At 37.6% G+C, this 25,054-nt stretch overlaps 2 protein-coding genes across 4 annotated transcripts in view; one reads left to right on the top strand and one right to left on the bottom strand.

The window, feature by feature from the left end:
• The window catches only part of FAM117B (family with sequence similarity 117 member B), a 71,599-nt gene extending 61,704 nt beyond the window's left edge, over positions 1 to 9,895 (top strand). For both annotated transcript variants that reach the window (XM_081142813.1, XM_081142814.1), the window contains exon 8: positions 6,026 to 9,895. In XM_081142813.1, the coding sequence (XP_080998939.1) occupies positions 6,026 to 6,344 (319 nt within the window). In that variant the 3' untranslated portion in view covers positions 6,345 to 9,895. The remainder of the gene's footprint in view (positions 1 to 6,025) is intronic.
• Positions 9,896 to 15,823: 5,928 nt separating this feature from the next.
• ICA1L (islet cell autoantigen 1 like) overlaps positions 15,824 to 25,054 on the bottom strand; it is a 28,563-nt gene continuing 19,332 nt past the window's right edge. For both annotated transcript variants that reach the window (XM_081142300.1, XM_081142299.1), the window contains exons 10-12: positions 24,147 to 24,389; positions 20,750 to 20,839; positions 15,824 to 17,906 (exon numbers count right to left, since the gene is read on the bottom strand). In XM_081142300.1, the coding sequence (XP_080998426.1) occupies positions 17,791 to 17,906; positions 20,750 to 20,839; positions 24,147 to 24,389 (449 nt within the window). In that variant the 3' untranslated portion in view covers positions 15,824 to 17,790. The remainder of the gene's footprint in view (positions 17,907 to 20,749; positions 20,840 to 24,146; positions 24,390 to 25,054) is intronic.

Genomic DNA, 25,054 nt, shown 5'->3' with positions numbered 1-25,054 from the left:
ATTGCAGCCTTGGGTTTTCAGTAGCTGTGACTCCTTGCTTTATAAGCAATGGCTACAGGGTTGTTAAGTGTTTATGAAACTGAGCAAATTAGGTGATGAACATTATTTGGGAGTGTGGCTATAGTATTTAGCCCTCACCTTCCAGTCTCACTATGGCTGCTAGTCTAAGGGCCTCCGCTTTTTCTCACTGTGAAACCTAAAATACAGTGTAGATATTATCCAGCCTTGTCCGACTCACATAATTTATGTTTTTCCTCTATTATGAACATCTTGGAATCATTTTGAAATATGGTATCCTTTTGTTCCTTTATGTGGCCCTCCTGTCAGTGCTTCTTTTAACCGAAATTCTCAGTACTTTGCCACATAAAGATCATTATATTTGTTTGAATCCCTTCAACTTCTCTAATAGGAAATCCCAGCTATCCATCTCCTATCTGCTTTTGTGACAGTAATTGAAAACTATTTTAGCAACTGCTTATTTTGTTTTTCACTGTGCCAGTCTAAAAGCTCGACTGGTGCCAGCTGAGAGTTTAAGCACTATTTCCCCAGATTTGCTTCTTGGATCCCTGCAGTCATCTGGGGTATTAGTTAAAACTGCAGATTCCCAGGCCCAGTCCCAAAAAGTAAATACGGAGATAGGACCTGGATTATTCATCTTTAACAAATATCTCATATGATTTTTATGCTCAATTTGAAAATGCTGGCTTAGACTTTTTCATGAGAGTTCTTAAGAAATAGTCATTCTATTAAATAAAAATGAAATGGTCCAAATGGACCTTTTTGGAGTTGAGTTCTTTGATTTACTCATTGGTAGTTAAGATTTGCCTGAATGCAGAGAAATGGTTGGTTGACCCAAGAGCAATTTGAATTTCTTTTATAAAGGACTTTGAGTAAATTATTTATTGTGTACGTTGGTGTCCTGTGGTATCTTAGACAAATGCATTTGGAAATTTTCTCAAGACTCAATATCTGTATTTAGATACAAATATCAATATTTGTATCTAAAGGGAGGGAAGAAAGCACAGGCCTTTGCGCACGCGCGTGTGTGTGTGTGTGTTCTGTGTGTATAGGTGGATAGATAAAAGAAACATAAGGTAAATCCTAACATATGGTTTATGGCATATCCATCTGTTACTAGAAAATAAGCCTATTCTTTTAAAAATGTAAATACTTTATTGTTATAAATTTTACTGATATAGAGGATATGTAGCACACAAAAACCTATTCATATTTTAAAATTTTCATTACGTTCCAAAAGCAAATTAACGGCAGTAACCCAAGAGTGGATTACTTAGAGAGAATTTTAACCTTTTATCAATAAAACAAATAACTTGCCCTGTATGGTGTGGCTCCCTTGGTTGGGCGTCATCCCATGCACCAGAAGGCTGCTGGTTCGATTCCTAGTCAGGCACATGCCCGGGTTGCAGGCTTGATCCCTGGTAGGGGGCATGCAGGAGGCAGCCAGTCGACGTTCTGCTCTCACATCTCCCTCTCTCTCCCTTCCTATCTCTTTAAAAATCAATAAAAATGTTTCTTAAAAAAAAAAGGAAATAAAGCAAATAGGCCCTAGTCAGGTAGCTCAGTTGGTTAGAGCATCGTCCCAATATGCCAAGGTTGCAGGTTCGATCCCTGGTTAGGGCACATTCAAGGAACAACTAATGAATGCATAAATAAGTGAATCAATAAATTGATGTTTCCCTCTCCCTTCCTCTGTCTCTCTAAAAATCAATGAATGAGTGAATGAGTGAAACAAATAAAGTTAAAAAATTAGTCTCTTTTTGCACAAGCTATGTCAAAATTAGAGCAAAACACACTGGACTCATTGGCATTAAAGGAAAAGTCGATTATTGGTCCTAATTAAAAACATTTTTGCTTATTTTATTTCTTTAAAGAATACTTTTCTCTCTAAATCTTACTTTTGGTTTAAGGGAAGTAGCTCTGATTTGTAGAGGTTGGAGTAGGGTGAGGGTCCAGTTTCTAGAAATGTATGTTTTTTTACCTGAAAGAAAATAGGTAGTTGGATTTGGACCAGAAAGGGCAAGACCACATTTTTCACTTCCCTTTGACTCTCTATTCTGTTAGATACACACACACCGTGGCCGTGCCACCTGCACTTGGTCCTTTTCAGTGAAGTCACACAGGCTGCTTCCTGATCCCAGCTAATGAGCTCAGCCTCCGTTACCTTAGATTCCTATATATTATGAACTTTGCAGTATAGTGGTATTTTAAAAAATATTACATGACATCCTTTCTTCCTCTCTCCCTCCCTCCTTCCCATTATAAGTTACTCCTCCCCACCATTTTCTTCACTGAAAATTTATGCCTGAATCAAAAAAGGAAAAAAATTGTGTAAGCTTTTTAAAAATGATACCAAAGAATTCCTTGCATCAATATGGAAATACCTGTAATTGTCCAACCTGTTCATCCATTTTTCAGAAAGTCAGCTAGCAAACATATCCATTTAGATACATAATCCTTTTGGAATAATAATTTAAGGAAAAATAAAATTTTAAAACTTCTGAGATTTTTTTTCTTTTTTAGTTATGGTTCTTAAGTTGAAGAAAGCTTTGATATAATATTAATACTTACAGCTTCTACTAGCATAAGTCATACGCCTGAGGGGTGGGTAGTGTGTTTCTTGGGTATTATGCTTCTAGAAGTTAAATGTTAAGAGGTCAGGAATGATTCCTCTTGGTGAGTTGGGGCAGTGACTGGAGAAGGAAACAAGGAGAGGGTTTTTTGGTGCTTTTTACTGTTAATGTTCTGTTTTCCTGATCTGGGTGCTAGTTAGACAAAGTTACTGTTTATATAATTTTGTGTAAACATTTTCATAAGTGTTCTCATGAAAGCAGTAGGGAAATTAAACTTTTTAGATTCTCTCATTAAAAAAAATCAGTCAGGAAGTTCATTTGTATTTCAAAAATGTGAGGTTTCATCCTCAAGATCCATAAGCAGTCACATGTCCTAAGTCATATTTTTTTTTAGAGTTACCTTTTTTTTTTTAATCTTCATCTGAGGATATGTTTTTATTGATTTTAGAGAGAGAGGAAGGGAGAGAGAGAGGAAGCGTGAAACATCATTTGGTTGTCTGTCAGGGATGGGGCCAGCAACCTAGGTATGAGCCATGACTGGAATCGAACCTGTGACCTTTCAGTGCAAGGAAGAACACTCCAACCAACTGAGCCACACTGGCCAGGGCTGTCTTAAGTCATGTTTTTAAAATGTATGTTTGAATTGATTTGAGAGAGGAAAGGAGAGAGAGAAAGAGATAGAAGCATCAATGATGAGAGAGAGTCATTGATCAGCTGCCTCCTGCATGGCCTCTACTGGGGATGGAGCGCACAACCCAGATGTGTGCCCCAACCTGGAATGGAACCTTGATCTCCTGGTTCATGAGTCGACCTCACTCAACCACTGTGCCACACCAGCTGGGCTTAACTCATTTTTAAGACGATAATCTCAGCCCTGGCATTGTCCTGTACACGAAAAAGGTGGTGGGTTCAATTCTGGTCAGGGCACATACCCAGGTTGCTGGTTCTATCCCTGGTCAGGATGCGTGGGGGAAGCAACCAATCAATGTTTCTCTCCCACACTGATGTTTCTCTCTCTCTTTTTCTCTCCCCCTTCCTCTCTCTAAAGTCAATAAAAAAATAAAATTTTTTAAAAGATAACCTCAAACAAATTAATTAAAAACCTAGGACTCATTTGGAGGAGGGTGTAAAAATTGATTAGGCTCCTCACTTACTATAAGAAATCTTTCTCTAATAATTGTCTTTAAAAGAAAACTCAGGCCTGGCCGGGCGTGGCTCAGTGGTTGAGCATCGACCTAGGATCCAGGTGATCGGGGTTCGATTCCCGGTCAGGGCACAAGCCCGGGTTGCAGGCTTGATTCCCAGTCGGGGATGTGCAGGAGGCAGCCGATCAATGACTCTCTCATCATTGATGTTTCTCTCTCTCTCTCCCTCTCCTTTCCTCTCTCTGGAATCAATAAAGATATATTAAAAAGAAAACTCAGGCATATTTAATTTTCTGTCTTCTTAAGCAATTGAAAACCATACTCACAGATAGTAAAAATAGTGTGTGTATTCTTATCAGCAGTTTATTCAAATACATTTGTGGGCCAAAAGTACTCGACAAGTTAAGTTTCTGTTATATTCAAGAAAGAATAGTGTACAAATAAAACAATTTAAATGATGTAATTTCCTTTTTTAGGTTTAATAATATATTTCATGTAACCCAATGTACCAGACATATTGTCATTTCAATATGTAGTCAATATGAAACATTGTTCATACAGTATTTTACATTCCTTTTATGTACCAGGTTGTCAGAATCCAGTGTGTATTTCACTGATGGCACATCTCCATTCCTACTGCCCACATTTTCAGTGTTCAGTAGCCACATGGGGTTCATGACTACCCCGGTGGATAGTGCAGATCTAGACCCTTCCAAGGCAAGGCCTGGGGCTAGTATCTCCATAGATCCCACACAGGGAGAGTGAAGTGTCATCTATTGAGCACTTACTGTGTGCCAGGCACTGGGATTTATCTCATTAAATCTCAGTGACAAGGCTGGGAGGTAGGGAATGTTCAACCCATCTCATAGCTGAGACAGCTGAGGCTCAGAGAGGTGAAGTGACTCTCCAGGTCTCTGCTGCCAGAGCCCTTAGGTGGAGGCTCAGGTCAAGAGAGGACCCAGTGAGGTGGCAGCTGGAGTTGGGCCTGTCCTCATGAACCCACTCCCTCATGTAATTTTATTCTTAAGTTACTACATTTGTCAAAACTATTCATGGGCAGTGTTCACTGTTAATTGATAAAATCTGCCCACTCAAAGCATTGTCTTCTTGAAACTTTTTTCTTTTTGCACCCACTCCCCAGGTCCGTTTATTCATTCTTTAAAACCCAGTTCAGATGTGACTTCCTTTGGAAGGCTTCCTCTTCCAAACTCCCCCTCTTTCTTTGTGCCACCTGTTATTCCCTCCCTGTGCTACTTCTAAACCTTTTACAAGCTATTTTATCACATCTGTCAGATCCTCTTGCAGGAGTCTGTACGTTTTTTGTGCTATGGACACCTTTGGAAGCCTGGTAAAGCTTATAGATGGTTTGAAGTAATCTGTAACTTCTCCGATTAATGTTTTAAATGCATAAAACACATAGGATTACAAAGGAGACTAATTGTATTGAAGTATAGACCTCGGTACCTCCCTCCCTCCAATATTATCTCCTTGTAGATTGTTTCATCTTCGGGTCCCCAGAAGCTAGTGCAGACTTGGCATGCTCAGATTTTTAATTTTGTGATATTTCCATGTTACTTTAACACTTTAATTTTTTATATTTTTATTTTCATGGAATACCATTAACACTAGTATCCTTTTCCAACTATTTGGGTTAATTTTCAGGAGCACCTGGGATAGGGAAGGATTTGGCTTGAATAAAAGTTTGAGAGCAAAAGACTACCATTAGTTTTATTTTGGTTTCACATTTCTATTATGTTTCTCAGAAAACCATCATGGTTAACTCAAAGAATTGTTTCAATGCACTTGAAGAGAAAACTTAAGCCTACCAAAGTTTAGTCGTGCAGTGGTGGAACTTAGCAAAAGATGGATATTGTCATTGACTTCTTTGCATCTCCTTTCAGAATAGTACAGACTGGAAAATCATGGTAGTGGAACATATTTTTGTCTTTGAACATTTAGAATTTCTTTACTTTAGGAAATTCTTTATTGATACTGGCTAGATCTTCATCGAGTTGCAGTAGTCATCAGCCTGAGCTACTTATGTGGTGCACAGGGCCCACCAGGCAACTGAAAGCAGCAACATGAATGGTGTCCTTCAGGCATTCTGAAATATGTATTTTGAATCGTGTCTAATTACACTTTGTTCCATAACATTTGAAGCTTTTGATATAGCTTGAATTTTGTATTCCTTTTACGTATCTATAAGTTACCTGTTTAAATATAATAATAAAATAACTTACTTCCAGTGTTCTGTGACTTTAAAAGTATTGGGTTGTCTGCTCTGTCTAGGCCAAAACAGCTTCATGAAATCCCAGCCTTTTACTGTCCTGACAAAAACAAGGTGAATTTCATTCCTAAAAGTGGCTCTGCTTTCTGCCTCGTCAGCATCCTCAAGCCACTCCTTCCCACACCAGACCTCACCCTCAAGGGCTCTGGCCACAGTCTGACAGTCACCACTGGCATGGGAACCACTCTGCTGCAGCCCATTGCTGTGGCCTCCCTGTCTACAAACACAGAGCAAGACCGAGTCTCCCGGGGAACGAGTACAGTCATGCCATCGGCTTCTCTACTCACACCACCAGAACCAATTGAGGAAGCTGAAGGATAGGTCCCAGCGCTGCGTAGCCACTGTTCCTCAGATCTCTTGACTATGATGGCACCGTGCCCTCCCAGTTGGCTGTGACATGCTCCAGCTTTCCACAGTGACGTGTCCCAGCACAGCTTCTGGAAGAAAGCCCCCCTCTGATGGCTCTGCTCGCTCCTGAAGGCCAGCCCTAGTGCTTAGCCTACTTTTTCCTAAAGCGCCGGTTGAAACAAAAAAGGTCTCATTCTTTACTTTTGGTGGGCTAATAACATTGTTTTTTGTTTTCAAATTAAACAACTTTAGAAACAAAAACAAGACAAAAAACTGACCCCTGCAAACATGATTCCTGGAGACGTGAATGATGCTGCAAGAACCATCTTTTATATGAATGACTATTTTATAATACCAATGTTACATTTTCTGAAATGTAGCAAACAGATGTTCAAAAGATTCTTTGGTGGCCTCTGTTTCTTGTTTCCCTTTCTAGATGTGTGCTTTTCTCAGCTGTTTTCAGCTTTGGGACCAAAGGGATTGTTGACATTTTCCCAGCAATCTTAATCTCATGACTGTGTTCTTCTCCCAAACAGGAATTGATAGATAAATACATTGAACAAGTATATATAAAAAGAAATAAAAAGCAATATCAGTACATTGTGATTTATGTTTTTTGATGTCAGAAGTTTGTGCTTTGGGTGAAATATTTGTAAAACTGCTGTTTTCTTCACTACTCCTGTACACATTTCATTATGTGCTCAGAAAAATTGTATTCTGGAGACGAGAGCTTAATATGTTCTCACCCATCGCTGGAACTTGGTTTAAAAGTCGGTGAGCCAAAAGCAAGCTCTACCCGATGTTGATTGCATAGCTAGGAGTAAGGAGCCCCTTTAGTTTTCTGCGCAATATTTGTCACCATGATCTCCCTTTACCACAGGTGTCATTCTACCTTTAATTATCACTGTATCATAGTCCCAAGAGATCCTAAAATGACTGTGCATGGATTTCCTCCTTTGCTTTTGTGATGTTGTCGTCTTGTGGATTTGGTCAGGGTTAGTAGTTTGTCAGGAGTGTAATCCATTGAATAGCAATCTGTAGTCACAGAATCTTGCGACTGACGTTTTCTTTATGGTAGTTGGCACTGAGATGTTACCTACAGGTTTTGCTAATTGTCTCTCCATTCCACACAGTGGGGAAAACGGGCGAAGGAGAGCTTTGGAGCATAGACAACAGGAATCTTTGAAAAACCCAGTTCTGGATTTAGGCTTATTCTAATACAGTCACTGCCAGTATCACACGTCAGCAGTATTTCATGTCTGGGTATGTGGCAGTAAAATTAAGGAGCAGCTCTGTCTTTTAAGAAGTGAGTTTCAGCAAACTGTGTTGATAAAAAGCATCCTAAGGTCTTCGCATACTACCTTATGATGCAGTAATTTAATGTTCTTATACATATTAAAGAGAGAGAAAGTTTAAATACTTGTAAAAGGGATATAATTTAGAGGGTTACTGTGTCAGTTTCTCCAGACATATCCCATCAAAGAAAACCTAGTGGTAGCAATAAATCTTCTGAAAGGACTTCTTATTCTCATGCACCTTTAAAACATCTAAGTAATAATAAATATGCCCTATTAAAGTTTAAATGGAGATGGATTTAGGGAAGTTAGATAAATTCAAACATACAAGTCTTAGGTTAGTTGATGAGACTGATGAATTTTGGTACCTTTTTTGTCCGAAGCTAATTTACTTGGAATTAGTACATGTGGCTTTTAAATCAGTAAAAGCCCAGTTATTCAGGATCTAAATGTTCTGGTTGGTTTGTTGAGAACCTTGATCCTTTGCCTTTGCCTTTACCATCCCACCACAGAGAACCGCTCTATCAGAAGTACAGAAAAGGTAAAACTGAAATCAGGTGAGTTAGTTTAAAAGGTAGGCAGAGGAAGTTAAAAACAAGGTTAAAAAAAAACACTCCTTAGTTTTTGGATTATCTGAGCTCTGTTAAATCCATGTTAACACTTACCTTTCTTCTGTCTCCATCCCTACAAGTTACAAGGGTATTTTACAACTTGAATGCCACTTTGTGAAGTTTTTCCTTTTACTCTGTTGTGTATGATTGTCTAATTCACATTTTTCTGTAGAGTTTCATATCTCCTTAATCTAAAGTAATTTAAAATAGGAATGGAAAAACAAGTTTTATTACTTCCATAATCTTATAAGTGGAACTTGTAATGTTTGGTTGTAAGGGGAATGTGAATTTGTAGGTAAATGAATTGTATGGCAGCCAAGCGTGTCTCTTGGGTTTGGGAGAAACAGAGCCTGAGATTTGAAGAAGAAAAAGGTACAAGGTACAAACCACTCTAACTGCCAGTGCCAAAGGGCTAATTTTTAAACATATGAGCTTTATCTCAGTCTTGAAAAAATATTAACCATAGGTCCATTCAGCTTTATTTAACCCTTAGTTCACAAGTAGTTGATTTTTTTTTTCTTAATGGGTCTCAATAGAACACATAATAGTGTCTTCTAAAGTTACATTCCAGAGTTATTGTTATTCTATAGAAAACTGTACAGGGAGGAAGTAAATTAGAATAACATCAAGGGGAATATAATTTCAATTTTTTAAAATTTTAAATGAAGTTGTTTCCATTGCAGTAAACGAAATAGGTGACATGTACATTTTGACAGAAGAAGCTATTCTGTGGTTATTCACTTCGTCATTGTTATTTTTTCCCCCTTAAAGAATTTCTTGTGATGAAAATAGGTAAATTTACTGTTTTTCATCATGACTAAGCCTATTGCTTTTGTCATGGCTTTTGTGAACAATTATGTTTTAAAAAATACCTGTTTTTCCTTTTTCGGTTAATATTGTGAGCATGGATGCCAAAATTATTTTTCATCTAGATTCTTCATTTGTTTAAAATATTTCTTACACTTATGACAAGCCAAATCAGCCTTTTAGAAGGTGCTATTGCTACCTGTGAAATAACCGGCAACAAGACGGCCTTTTCCTTTTTAATGGTTGGATTTTACTTGAAGGTATTAAAAAATGGCAGAATTTGTAGCCTTGTGTATGTCCAACATTAGGACTGGGTTGTCAAGATTTTCTTTTGTTAAAGGAAATAAAAGAAAAATTGCCACTACTGAATTTACTGTACTATTCTAAACTTAAGATTCATTCCTTAAATGCTTGGACCAGTGGAATGAACCGGACCAGTGGAAGTGCTGAATTTGCATTAAACTAAGAATACTTAACTCCGCACTTTAAGGTTTAAGTTTTACTCTGCCTAAAATAATGATAAGCAGAGCAACCCTGAACAATATTTTGTTTATACAATCCTGTTGAAAAATATAATTTATGTTTTTTTTTAAAGTCTGTATCTTTCATCTCTGTTGAAGCTGTGTATATCTTTTTTAAATGCAATTTTTTAAAACTTTGTTTTTCTAATAAAATTCTCCCCCAAAACAGCATTTCCAATAGTGATAAATATTGTTACTGTGTACTTATGTATTCCCTGTATCTGAACACTTGTTCTGCCTCACAAGAAAAAGAACTTTTATGTTAAAAATAAAGTCTGTTCTTGAGAGTTTTTTCCTGTATACTTTTATGAATGTTGCCTTAAATTCAGGTTTTCTTTTCATGCACTTCTAGCCTGATTCAACTTATTAGTATATTCTTTTTCATAATTGATAGAAAAATCATTTTGTGTTAAGTAGCAGGATTTATAATATTGTCAGTTGTTAACTTCCTTGCTTCCTCCTTACTTGGTCTAGAACTTAAAGTGCCTGATCTTTGTGGTAAATGCTGAGCAAACATTAAAATATAAGTACAATGAAGGATATATATGTTTACAAGTAAGTCAGTACTTCACAGTTTAAGAGATTTAGCTGGGGCACTTAATTTCATTCTGGAATACACATAAGAGGTGTTGGGATTTTTTCTTTTGATTTGTTAATTCTTGCTAAACCAACTTAATCCTCTGTGACAGTGGTTTAGGCTAAGGGGTTTAGTCTGTACGCACACAATAGGACTAGTCAGATGTGACCCAATGAGGACTGCATGCAGTATTTCCACTTAGCAGGGACACCTTTTAAGTGAAATTTAAAATGTCACCATTGCTGTCATAAAAAGTGGTTAACAGATTACTTTGTAAAAAATTATTTTTAGCCTGCATGGCTCAGTGGTTACTGCATTGGCCCAAGTACCAAAGGGTTACTGGTTCGATTCCCTGTCAGTGCCATGTACCAGGGTTGCAGGTGCGATCCCCAGCCCCAGGAGGCAACCCATTGACCAGTGTCTCTCTCACACCCCTGTTTCTCTCCCCCCCCCCCACCCCTTCCACTCTCTCTGAAAGTCAATGGAAAAAATATCCTTGGGTGAGGAAAAAAATTATTTTTGGTGGGAGAAGTTAGCCAGAATTTGGGGTAACTAATGTTTATATATTTATATCTTTAACATATGCAGAGAATCTCAAAGTGGCTCAAGTTTTCTCCCATTTTCTTCTCTGTCTTTCCCCTCCACCTGTAAAGAGGTTGAAAGGAGCAAATTCAGATCTCAAGCTAGGTGTTCCCTGTAGTCCCATTTACTTGATTTTCTTTTGGTTTTGATTCATTAGTATGAAATATTCAAAAGTTTATATGTCTATAATGATCCTTTCCTTTGAGGGTGTGAAATACCTACAGTACACTCTTCACAGCAGTGTTCTGGCAATGGGCAGTAAGTACTCAAAGTCACTGATAGGTTCTGTGACTTAAGTGAAATGTCTTTTAGCGAAACCAGTTTTACCCTAGGCTAACAGATATAAACAAGAGTTGTTCCTGCAGCATCTCATCAGTGTTATAATGAAACGATGTACATTGAGCTACGCAGGCCACGAGGACCTGCAGTATATTATCATCAGTTTTTTTCCTTGCTAAGATTAGGTATTCCTTTAAAATAACTTTAAAACTTCTAATAGAACATGGTATGATAATACAAATAGTCTTTGTATCTCTTTGGTTCAGTGTTTTTAAAACTGAGTCTTGAAATGAATTAAATGGGTCCAGCCAACATTTTTTTTTAATGAAGCGGAATAGAAAAATAAATTCATACATAAGAGTATTTGTGTGGAAAACTTTTGCTAGACAGAGAGATAGTCATGTGATGCATACCAGCATTTCAGTCAACAACAGACCACATGTATGATGGTGGGTCCCCTAAGATTATAATAGAGCTGAAAAATTCCTATTGCCTGTGACATCTTAGCCATTGTAATGTGGCAGGACAGTGCATTACTCGTGTTTATGGTGCTGCCGGTGTATACAAATCTGTGCTGGCAGTTGTATAAAATTCTAGGCCATAGTTATGTACAGTACATAATACTTGCTAACAATAAATGACAGTGCGACTGGCTTATGCATTCACTATAATGTATAGTGTCCTTTTAGTGTACTCTTTTGACTTACAAAAAAAGTTCGCTATAAAATGGTACGCTTTACCTGTGCAGCCTCATAACATCTGTTTACCGTGTCTTTCTGTCGCATCATTTTCCCTTGTGCTTGGTTTAATGTTCTTTTTATAAATGTAGAGCAGCCTGCGTGTACAGTGTGCAGAGTCTGCAGTAGTGGACAGTAGTCCTAGGCCTTCGCACTCACTCACCACTCACTGACTCACCCAGAGCAACTTCCAGTCCTGCGAGCTCCGTTCCCTGTTAGTGCCCTATACAAGTATACGATTTTTTATCTTTTGTCTTTTTTTACTGTACCTTGTTGATGATTACATATGTTTAGATACATAAATATCTTCCATTGTGCTATAATCGCCGTCAGTATTGAGTATAGTAACATGCTGTACAAGCTTGTAGCCTGGGTGCAATAGGCTACACCATATAGTCTAGGTGTGTAGTGGGCTGTACCATCCAGGTCCGTGTAAGTGCACGCTATGATGTCTGCACACTGATAATCACCTAATAACGCATCTCCCAGAACGTTTCTCCATGGTTAAGCGGCGCATGACTACATACATATGAGGTTGTAAAATAAGATGTATTTCTTACTGTGGGTTGTAAACAAAATGATTTGAAAAACATTGTTAGGTGCAAGTGTTCCGTATGTGCCTTTGGGTTGATCTGATATCTTAGAGATGAGACTGGAGTCTTTAATGGGCGGGGAACATCCAGCCGGCCCCTCAAAATCATTTGGTGTGGCCCTGCCAAGGCAACCGCAGGTGGGACTCGAAATTCAATAAATCTAGGAGCTTTTCCCTAGCTCATTTTTAAGTTGATAATTATGTATGACCGTCAGATGATGCTATAAATATCCAAAATGGCCCTTGGCAGAAAACAGGTTCCGCACCCCTGCTTTAAAACATTGTTTCTACATCCCTTTAATAAGTATCTCCAAACTGCTGGTTTTGTTAAAAGAAGGGGGGGAGGAAAACTTTTCAACAGTTTGCATCTTACTCAGATAGAATTTATCTCCATATACTAGACTTTGTTTGATTTTATACATTAGCATGGGTTAGTCCTGCTAAACATTATGTTTAGACTATTATGGAGGCTCTGAAGCTAAAAAACCAAGAGTATAAGCATTCATCTCAATTCCATGCATTAAGCAGTTATTTTTTGGACTGTTTCGATGGTTCACAGGAGATACAGAAAAGCCCTGGACTTAGGGCCACAATTTGGGGACTAGTTCTGGCTCTGCAGTGTAGTGGTCATGGGGTTTGGATAAAGAAGTCATCTCTGAGACTCAGTTTTCCTATGTATGTGATGAAGGAAATGCTGGTGGTAATGCTGTCAGTTAAATAGGTAAATTAAGAAAATAGCTTAACTGGCAAAACTGGAAGCAAACACTTATCTCCTTATTTTGTTAGGTAAGTTTATTCATTCCTTAGGAAAGCCAGAAGTTTTTGGTCATAGAAAATGTTCCCATACAATTCATTTTAGCTTGTGAAGTATAATATAGTCAAGGCTGTTGAGCTGAAATCATCATAAAAATAGGTAACACTTACTGATAGCTTAACAAGTGCCAGACACTTTATATGTTACTGTTTACTATAATCTTCGTAATAACCCTATGAAGCCAGGTACTGCTCTTTTTACTACCTTATAGATAATAAAATCAGAATTAGGTTAATTTACCCATGGTAATACATCTGGGAAATGTCAAAGTCTGGCCTTGAACCAAGACTGACTATAGAACTCAGCCTTAACCAGAAAGCCTTGCTGCTGTGGAGTTCTGTGACAGTGACATTAATAAAGAGGTTTTTAGTTTCATTGCAGATTATGTGCCATTGGGCCATTGCCCTGTTTGTGCTCCCTTGTGGACTTCACTGCTTCAGCTGCTGGCAGCTTGGTGCAGAGGGTGAAGAGAGAAAGCAAGCTGGTTAGACACCAGTTCCTGACCAAGCAAATTGGTGACAAATCCTCAAGGTGCCTGGGTTTTAATGTTGCTATAGGTGTAAAAACTCAAGAGAAAGAATTTAATTTGGGAAGCACATCTTTTAGAGAGGCAGAAAGGGACTTCAGTCACATTTTTCGTGGCTTTTTTTTTTTAACCTGACTTTTTAAGGAAAAGACAAAAGTAATTTCTTCAATCTTGATAATTTGGTATGCCCATTTCAGATGGAGAAAACAATAAAAAATATTCACGTGGATCACAATTTAAATAACATGTGAGCTCCAAAGTAATACAAAATAATGTATAATGTTAACAGTGGTTACTCCTGGATGGTAGGGCTGTGGATGATTTATTTTTTACTTTTCAGTGCTTTTCAGACTTTGGGGTATTACTTTGAAATAGGGAAAAGGAAACAACTTTCTTTAATGTAAAAACAAGCACTTCAAAATCTTACCTGTTCACACCACTCAGACCTTTATCTATATAGGCCTTTTTGTATTTACACTTTGGACATTGAACAGTTTATTTTTACAACACTGAGTGAAAATCCATGTCTTCGCTTTAAATGCCAAGGACAATTTTTATTGAAATCTTTAGTCTCCTTTTAAATGGCACATAAAAGATAGAAGCAGATATTTTATGTTGGGTTTAGGGATATGACACATCCAGACCAACAATCATTTTTCTTCCCATACTGTTCCAAAGGTTTTCTTTGTCTATTTAAACAACTTATACATTGTATGTTCTAAGTGCATTAATGCATTAGTCTCCATACTGCTGAGTTAGTTAATATTTTAAAATGTATATTTCCTTCCTAGTTTAATTTCTGTATCTAAAGATTCTGGGGCTGCTTTATTGCTCAAGGTAAGGAAATGCAATGCACTGAATCAGTTCTGTCTTCCTTTTTTTACTCCTGCCTTTGGGAAATTGGGTTAAATACTATGTCTTATGTTTCATCAGTTATTGCTTCTGGGCCCAAACGTTTGATACTTGATAGTTTATATTTTGTTACTGAGAGTATTTATACAAAGAACACATATTCCATTATTTCCCAGATCCTGCAAAGTCCCTTATGTAAGGATTAAATTAGAAAGAATCAATCTCACAAGGATATTAGTTGCCCCGGTTTTATTTTCATTCTGTGGTGTATGTATATACCAATTCAAACTACCTTCTCACTACTACAGTCCTAAGGTAAAACACAAGTTTTGAAATAGGGAAACAAAACTGGATTTGTGTTGAGTACTTTAGGAAATAGTTTTTTGTTTATGACACCTTGTAATCTTTATTAAAAGAGGCTCAGAAAAATAGAGCACATTCAAACTTCATTTGTTCTTATTCTGTAAGACCTCTACATTTCCAGATGGTCTATAAAGACAGTTATGCGAAATAAATATCCATAGTTGAAATACAAACACTCTTTATATTGTGCAAATACTGAAACCTATTTTGCTAAAATACAGTTTGTTTCTAACCATATCAAAGCTATGTTTTACAATTAATGAAAGATTTCACAAAACATAAAGTTATACCTTCTGATTTTAATATGCCCTGGTATTCCTGCCTTTCTTGTAAAGTGGTTGTAGACAGATCAAATTGTAGTTCTGGGGCTTGTCTAGGGTTAAATGCGTTCTTATTTGGTACTAAAAGGTAGGAGACAGGCCTTTTCCCTCATGTACTGTGGAGAACATCCGTTTACTTTGAAAGCCTCCCCTTGGTCAAGGTCAGTTTACTTCGTATTCAGTGGTTGATCCAGATTTAGAGCAACAGCAACTGTTCTGTGTGTGTTCTGTCCTCGCCCTCCCTCCCTACTGAATATGTGGTTGGTTCTTTTATCAGCAGTCTAGGTATAATAATAGCCACATTTCTGTTTCTGGGCCCTAAATGAAGGAGCGTCAGATAACTAATCTTGAGGAAATACGAATGGTTACCTTCATTTTAATAACAGTGTTTTCAATATGCTCTTAAAAAATGGTGTTAAGACTTGCTGACGTTAGAACTAGACTTGAAAGCCGTTAAATGTTGTGTTTGAGTTAAATGGGCAACTACATACTCTGTGTTGAAAGAGAAAAATGTTAGACACACAGAACTGAATATAATAAAATTCCCTTGTGTGTTTTTTTCTTTTTTTTTTTTTTAGAACCTTTGCTCTTGGGAAATTGAGGGCAGTATCCCCTCACATTCATAGTCTGGTATTGGGGCTTCTGGCTTTGGGAGACTAGTGTTTTTCTTCTGCGTTATGGTGTCTTTGTTTATATGAAATGACAGGGACTGCTTTGTATGTGTGTGAGGGAAATAAATATATTTGAACTAATGCATTAATGAAATAAATTAATAAAAGAAAAATGGCACAAACTGAGACATAAAATCAGCATTTTCTGAAATACCCAAAGTTGAGAGCAGAGTCACCGTGGATACAGACTTCAGATTGTGAATTGTAGTCATAATCCTTGGTGAGTGAATCTTGGCAGAACAAAGAATTGCAATATGGGGAATTTCACTGAATAAAAGAGTTAAAAAATACTTCTGAAGGGATGGGCAAATAAAGAAATAGGAATGAGCATATGAAAAGATTTCAAAGAGACTTCATAACCTTTTGCTGGCCCCATGTTTCTGATACTCAGATAAGGTCTTTCCAGCCTATACAGTCAGTACTTGGCCATAGTAGTAGGTTCCCCCCCCCTCCCCCCCCCGAGAGCTCCCAGGCAGCTCAGGTTGTAGTTAGGCCAGACTGCTCTGGAGGAGAGGTGGGCTGCATTTTACCTATTCTGGTCCATACAATGACTCAGACTTTACAAGCAATTCTCTTGTAAATAATAAATAAGCCTTTTTAGAACTAAGAGCATTCAAACTACGGTGAACAACTAAGTTAAATGTGTTCTTATGAAGATGCAATCGTCTCGGTGACAAAAATAACACACTTGAGTACTGCCTCAAAACTAAAGGGTGGGCAGGAAAAAGACCAGGAAATTGGGTGAGTGATGTGTGTACACAGTGGCTATGTTTTCATTGGCTTACACTAATTTCAATGAAATGCCCTTCCCTCTAGTACTTAGATTCAAAACTCTTTAAGGGTAACAGTTTCTCCTTAGTAATCAAATAGAGCCTCAGATGATGTCACCCCAATAAAGGGAAAAGTGGAAAAATAAGACACTCTCTTATTGATCAGCTTTCTGTAACTCTGGCAGGAAGTATTCTGCGTTAAACACGTCAAGAAACACGTAAATGCAAATATGTATAAGGAGAAGGTGTTTAGAATTTCTCCCTCGTTTAGATAGAAGTTTCTGGGTAGTATTAGGATACTATTGTTAGCTGCTTAGGGAGTGTCCTCCCCTCCCTTTCAGGACATGAATACTGTATATCACATGTGCAATGTGTCTGGATTTTCTCATGGTTTATGATATGGAAAGAGACTTTTCTGTTTCTACAGAGGATGGACTTAGCAAATAAATCACCTGCTACTTCCCCACAAATGCTCAATAATGGATTGAGGGGTGCCCATGATTTCCTGTGATGGAAAAAAATTAAGTAATACTACATTTTAGTTTCTAAGTGGAGAAAACAAGCACTAAGTTTCTCTTTGAATTCATGAAAGCAAATTGAGTTCTCAAATCTCATTCTACCTTTCTAACTAAAGACAAAACTGGTCTGGTTCTAGTGCTATTTTCCATAACGGAAAATCCTCCTTGCCACTGTTTTACTTAAAATCCAACCCTAAATCACAATCCAGTTTACATGCTGTCCTCTATCCACATAAAGAATTCTCACAGCCAGCAAGGCAACTTACATATCAAAGGCTTTCCAAAGAAATAAGCCCAACTCCTTATGGACAGAATTCTTCCTAGCTGTCATTTCAAAATAAATGTTTATATCTACTTGAAACTAGTTTGTAATATTTTCCACATATTATCAACAGCGGCAAATCCAAGATATTAAAGAGACAAGTGTATTCAAATGTGGTCCTTACCATCTGTCTAAAGCTGGCTGACAGTGTTATTTTCACAAACAATGCTGTTGTGTATGGATTACAACATAAACTTTCCACAAAGGCAATATGTTGCAAAATTGACATCTCAAGGCCACTGAAGTGACATCGTAACTTCGGTCAAGCATTAAGAAGTTCATCATCCGAGTGTCCAATAGCATCTGGGTTTGAAAGTGGATCCATGTCTGCAAATAGATTGAACCAGGCTGACATGCCTTGGTTACCATTGTTGGGAGCTATTAAAAAACACACACACATTAAAGAGTGTCAGGTTTTTGAAATCACATTATTGTACCACTTTTATGATTTTAAAGTAGATGCTCCTTTTGAATCAAAAAATTTTAAGGCAACTGACAAGAATAAACTATCAATTACATCTCCTTAAAGATAATTTTGGCAAACTACTGCAGATACCTGTACTTTGCTGAGGCTCTCATATCTAAGTGATTGCATGTTGCACTGAGAAAAGACCTGATTAAAAGTGAAAAGGCAGCCCGGCTGGGTGTGGCTCAGCGGTTGAGCATCGACCTAGGATCCAGGAGATGGCTGTTCGATTCCCAGTCAGGGCACATGCCCGGGTTGCGGGCTCGATCCCCAGTCGGGTGTGCAGGAGGCAGCCGATCAGTGATGACTCCCTTATCGTTGATGTTTCTCCCTCTCCCTCTCTCTGAAATCAATAAAGATAGTTTTGTTTTTTTTTAAAGTGAAAAGGCAGGCAGTAGTAAAGTCTTCTGAGAAACACTAAGATAATTTATACACGGCTCTCAGATAAGGTTCAAAATGAAAAGTAATCTTTGTTCCTACTACAAAGTGGAAATGTTACATTTGTAAATTTAGTGCCTAAAATGTTTATTATAAAAGAAATATTAAAATATTAACATAAGGGGGGAATCCCCCTAACCCTATCACATTAACACACCCAACAGTTGTCATTTTGGTTTTCAGTTGTTTCATTTGTCTTTTCCATGTGTACTTTACAAATTTTTTATATAATTTTTTAAAATTTATTTTTTAATTAAAATTGACATACAATACTGCATTACTTTCAGGTGTATAACATAGTGATTAGACATTTATATAACTTAAAAGAAGATCACCCCAGTAAGTCTAGTACCCACCTAACACCATGCATAATTATTACAATATTATTGACTATATTCCCTATGCTATACTTTATATCCCCATGAATTTTTAGAAAAATATTGATTCATTGGTTGTTTAGAGAGACAGAGGAAGGGAAAGAGATGAAAGAGAAATGTCAGTTTGTTATTTATGCATTCCTTGGTTGATTCCCATATGTGCCCTGACAGGGGATCAAACCAGCAACCTTGGCATATTGGGACTATGCTCTAACCAACTGAGCTACCTGGCCAGGGCTCTGTGGCTTTTTAAAAATCCTCAATGGAAGATATTTCTTCCATTGCTTTTCAGAGAGAGCAGAAGAGAGGGAGAGAGAGAGAAACATCGATGTGAGAGAGATACATCGATTGGCTGCCTCCCTCACTCACCTCAGCCAGGGGCTGGGGATCAAGCCTGCAACTGAGGCATGCGACCTTGCCTGAAATGGAACCTGAGACCCTTCAGTCCTTGGGCCGGCACTCTAACCACTGAGCCAAACCAGCCAGGGCCTCCGTGACTAGTTTTATAGGAAAAGGAGAAATAAGAAAACAATCCCATTGACAATTGCGCCAAAAGAATAAAATACCTAGGAATAAATTTAACCAAGGAGGGAAAGTACCTATTGTCTCAAAACAATAAGACATTGAAGAAATAACTTGAAGAGGACACACATAAATGGAAGGATATACTGTACTCATAATTGAAAGGATTACTATTGTTAAATTGTCCATACTACCCCAAGCAATCTACAGATTCAATGTAATTCCTATCAAAATACCAATGGCAGCCTTCTCAGAACTAGAACAAATAATCCTAAAATTTATATGGAACCACAAAAGACCAGAAATAGCCAAAGCAGTTTTGAGAAAGAAGAACAAAGTTGGAGGTATCATGGTCTGTGGTTTCAAACTATACTACAAAGCTATGATAATCAAAACAGTATGGTACTGGTACAAAAACAAATATCAATAGAACAGAATAGAGAGTTCAGAAATAAACCCTCTTTATATGGTCAACTAATCTATAACTAAGGAGGTAAGAGTATACAATGGAGTAATGGCAAGTGGTGCTGGGAAAACTGGACAGATACATTTAAAAAAATGAAACTGGCCCACTTTCTTACATGATATACAAAAATAAACTCAAAATGGGTTAAAAACTTAAATGTAAGACCTGAAACCATAAAATGCCTAGAAGAAAACATAGGTAGTAAATATTTTATATCAGTCTCAGTAATATTTTTTTGAATATGTCCTTTCAAGCAAGGGAAATAAAAGCAAAAATAAACATATGGGATGTCATCCAATTAAAAAGCTGCTGCCCAGTGAAGGAAACTATCAACTAAACAAAAGACACCTACTAAATGGGAGAAGATATTCACTAATGATATATTGGATAAGCATTTGATATTCAAAATATATAAGAAACTCATATACCTCAATAACAAAAAAATAAACAGTACAATCAATAAATGGGCAGAGGACATGAAAAAATACTTTTCCAAAGAGGATATACAGATGGCCAACAGATATATGGACCAGCTCTACAGACACTAATATGTAAGTAAGCGATATGTTAGTAATTACTATGTACCAGGCCCTATGCTAATGAGTGCCTGAATGCATTATTTATCATTAAGTGTCCTGTAATCAAAGAGGATCTTCTCTCCCCAGTGGTATTATCCATTATAAACTAACCTTAACACAAAATATAAAAGATTACAGAATTTAGTTTACTATAGCAAGATCACAAATTTCTATTCAATTCTTTCTATAGTGAGGGATAGCCAGGTATAGCTTTCATTATAATTTATAAAATAATATTTATTTATATTTATAAATACATTTATAAAATATTTTTTTGGATAATATGAGATTAAGACTCTAAAGTGACCCTTTTCTAAATTTGTCTGAATTTGACTGATTGTTATGATGGCAAAGAATATAAATAAATAACTTACATTTTGTTGATTTCTTTGGACTGTGTGAAGGCACTGGCTGGCTATCAGTGTTCGAAAGAGGAAGTTCTAGTCCCCCTTTGGAAGCCCAGCCTGGGGGGAGGGAGGTAATGAATTGTCTATTGTTAATCAAATAGCAAGTAGCATCAGAAAAACAAGAAAAGGTAAAAATATCTAGTAAGTCCTCCAACCTTTGTTCCAGGGTAAGATTCTACAGTGTAATAGGTATAAAACACTTAGAATTTATCTGCAATTATGTATTTTATTCAAATAATCTAATTTTAGTCCAAGCTAGAGTTAGATTAGACTTCCTTACACTTTTCAAAGTGCTTCTGAAATACAGTCATGCACTACATAATGACAATTTAGTCATTGACAGACCACATATAAAACCGTGGTCCCATAACATTATAATGGAGCTGAAAAATTCATATTGTCTAATGATGTTGCAGCCATCGTGACAACACGACAGAGTGCAGTGCATTCCTCACGTGTTTGTGGTGACGCTGGTGAGACAAGCTTGCACGGCCAGTGTATAAAAGCACAACACACTTACAGTTACAGCGGGCTATACTGCCTAGGTTTGTGTAAGTGCACTCTCTGATGTTTGCAGGACGACAAAATCACCTAATGATACATTTCTCAGAACGTTTCTCCATCTTTACTATTATTATTATTATTTTTTTTAATCCTCACCTGAGGATATTTTTTCCATTGCTTTTCAGAAAGAGTGGATGGGAGGGAGGGAGGAAGAAAGGGGGGGGAGAGAGAGAAACATCCATGTGAGAGAGACACACTGATTGGCTGCCTCCTGCACATGCTCCAACTAGGGCCAGGGATCGAGCCTGCAACTGAGGTATGTGCCCGTGGCCCGGACTGAACCCAGGACCCTTCAGTCCACCAGCCGACGCTCTAACCACTGAGCCAAACTGGCTAGGGCCATTTCCCCATCTTTAAGGGGCACATGACTGTAAATATCCAAGTTTTATTTTAACAATTACAAATGGATAAGGTATAGGAAGAGAAGTCCTAAGGAGTGCGGAAGAGAGGAAACAGATCTGACAATTAGAATCCTGAAACCAGCAATTGTATTTATACTCTTAGACTCAGTAATCCCAATCCTAGAAATATAAGGAAATAATTTGAAGGAAAAAGTGCATGCATGATTATGTTTACTGCAGCATTATCTATAAAATGAAAAAGTAGAAATAATAAGGAAGGAATTAAGTAGATGATGGTGGATAAATGTGACAAAATGCAATGTAGTAATTTAAAAGTTCATTATGAATACTCTTGGTAACACAGGGAAATATTTGCTGTAACATGACATTATTTATACTATAATTAAAATACAGCACTAGAAAGGAAGTTAGGTTATCCTCCTACTGCTTTCCTTGTAAAGAAGAGATCATTTGAGGTGCAAGATCCTATTTGGGATTCCTATAACATAGATCTTTTAACTCTCAGGGCAGCTCAGTTTCCTTGTTTACATCACAGGAGCAAAAGACATAAACATAAAGGAAAGGCTAGTGTTGTAGAAACAGTCCTGTACTAGGAGGCAGGAAACCAGATTTTGGTTTCCTCTTTACTTTAAACAGCCTGATTACCTTAAATTAAGCAAGACACACACTCACACACTGAGTTCAGTGGCCTCAGCTAGTACACGGAAATACCCTGTTGGCCTACAGGAAGGGACCAGAACAAATATTCTAAGTGGTGAAGAAAGATTGTTGAGATTGTATTTCCAGCAAGAAAGAGAAGAATCCAGTGCTGCTAGACATGTGGCAAGTTAAGGAGAAAGAGCAGAAGGAGTTCATAGGGGAGAATGAATCAGTTTGGAAATATTTATAACACCTGAGCCATCGATATGCCATATGAGAATTATTGTTTTCTAAAACTTTACTATTGCAAAACATCTGAATTACCCTAGAGTGCCTCTTTATCAAATAATACTGTCCATTCTTACATAGGCTATTTAACAAATTCTTACTTAGTGACTGTTTAACTGATATTTATATTTACTTATTGAGTTAACTTTATGTTGCAAAAATAAATCCCCCCACAGGCCATGCCCTTGAGGTGCTTGCAGATTGCATAAAATATTATGGTCCTGCAGATAAAGTATGAACATAGGTATTTTAATACAAAGTACAATGCATTAAGACACTGTTAGGTGCTGTGAGGCTTTTTTTCAAGGGTTAAAATCTACTAGGGGATAGAGATATAAGGCAAGATAAACTATGATTAGAACCATGGGAACATAAACCACTACGTGGCCAGAGGAGGGAGAAACCACTTCCCTTTGGCAGTACTGAGGAAATCGTCAAGGGCTGGCTGTCCTGGAGCAGACACTGGGTGGCGAACCTAATACTCAGGCTCAAGCCCAAGTTCCAAAACTGAAACATCGTAAGTGACAGAGGTGACACAGCAAAGATGCCTCAGAAGGATCTGAAAATGCTCACTATAGAAAATCCTCATTTTATAGAAAATGGAAAGTGCTTTGAAGGAAGGTAGGAGATAAGGGTGGACATGTGGGCACAGGCAGGTTTTATGCTAGCGCCCACGGTGCTTCGTTTTAAATAATGTGAGCAGGTACTGGCAGAATGTGCTTCATGGAGAGAACACTCTGGAGGATGTGTGGAGAATGAACTGGAGTTTGGGAGACCTGTGAGGACAACTCTGGCAGAAACCCAGGAAACCAAATGAGGTTCTAAATGGCTGTGGTAGGTAGTGGAGGCAGAGAGGGAAAGTGGGGAATTTGAGGTGTTTTAGAAGGAGAATAGACAGGGCTTGGAAGTGGGGAGCAAAGTGACTCCCAAGGAGCTGGGTTGGACACAGGACGATAAACAGCAGGTGAGTAGAGGGAGTCTTTGACATATAAACAAAGCAGGTGACCCTTTCCTCAGGAAAATACCGTGCCCCCAGCTTTCTCCTGTAGTCCCCATGCCTGCAGCCTTGCCCAGAAGGCTGCCATAGAACCAGCCTCCAGAGCTGCTCCTTTTTCCCTTGTCAACTCGGAACCCACAGGAAGAAAACACACCAAGTTCTGCTAGGTGGAAGAAACCTCGTGCCTGCCCTAGGTAGGGGTAACTTAGCAGGTCAAGAGTTTCAGACAAGACACTGGTTTTCTACGTAGAGAAGATACCTGGGAAAGTCAATGAAGAAAATGTGGGGTTTGGTGGAGGTGGCAGGAAAGCAGCCCGTGTTTCACTCTTGTTGATAGACTCCAGTGGTGATAATATGTTATTTTTCCAGTTGACTGGTGTGACTGCGGATTTTATCTAGCAGTACTGAAGTTAATTAAAATCAATCTTGTTGATTTTAGCATCCACATGTACAATATTTTGTTTCACAAAGACAAAATAAGTCATGGGTGTCCAAATGTTTCATAGACACTTACCGTTGAAAGCTCCAGCAGCATGAAGGCCAAGGTCAAAGAGATGTGAAGGAAGGAAACTTCTGGAATGAGCAAGAGGCTCAGACCCCACAGACAGCTCCTGGAACATGAGGCTCCCAAAGGCAGTCTGACATTCTTGAGTAAATTCACTAGTACTTGAAGAACCAGGACTTAGGAGGTTGTTCAGAAATGAGAATTCCTTCTCAAAATCATCTTCCAGTGAATCTACAGGTAAATCTTTTGCAACTGTTGAGTGAAAATAAAAACAGAATGGATTTTTTCTTTTTGAAGAAATAAGAGTAGGCTGTAGGGCAAGTCAAATTTGTTTCATTGCTTTCATATTTTATTAACATAACTTTTAATAAACAAACTGGAAGTTTATGTGAAAATTATTTCTAATTAGGCTATGGATCAAAGTGACATTTCACAACGAACATATAACAGTTATGAATATCTATATATGAAATAATTAAGCAACCACCTATGTAAGACAGACTACAGGAGATGCAAGGAGAAATACAAATTAATAGTAGGAGACTTTAATGTATCACTTGGTAAAAAAAGTCCAAGAGGAGAAAAGTAAAGATATAAGAGACCTAAACAGCATAATCAATAAGGTAGCTGTTTTGAATATATACAAACCCTAATAGAAAATATACCTTCTTCTCAAGTACACATTGAAAATTCACAAAAATGAATTATACTGAGGTACAAAAAAAATCAGTGAATTTCTTAAAGTAGGAAAATTATAAACAACATGCTCTGATAACAATGCAATAAAATGAAGTCATTTTAAAAATGAAACAAAAAATGAAAAGGCTCTTCTACCTGTAAATTTTAATACATTTTACTAACTCTTGGTTGAAAAGGGAATGGAATTTCTAAAAAATAATGATAAAGAAGACATTTCA

Source organism: Miniopterus schreibersii (assembly GCF_964146895.1).
Source record: "Miniopterus schreibersii genome assembly, chromosome: 7".
In the NCBI taxonomy this organism is placed as follows: Eukaryota; Metazoa; Chordata; class Mammalia; order Chiroptera; family Miniopteridae; genus Miniopterus; species Miniopterus schreibersii.
This window is presented reverse-complemented; position numbering and strand designations above follow the sequence as displayed.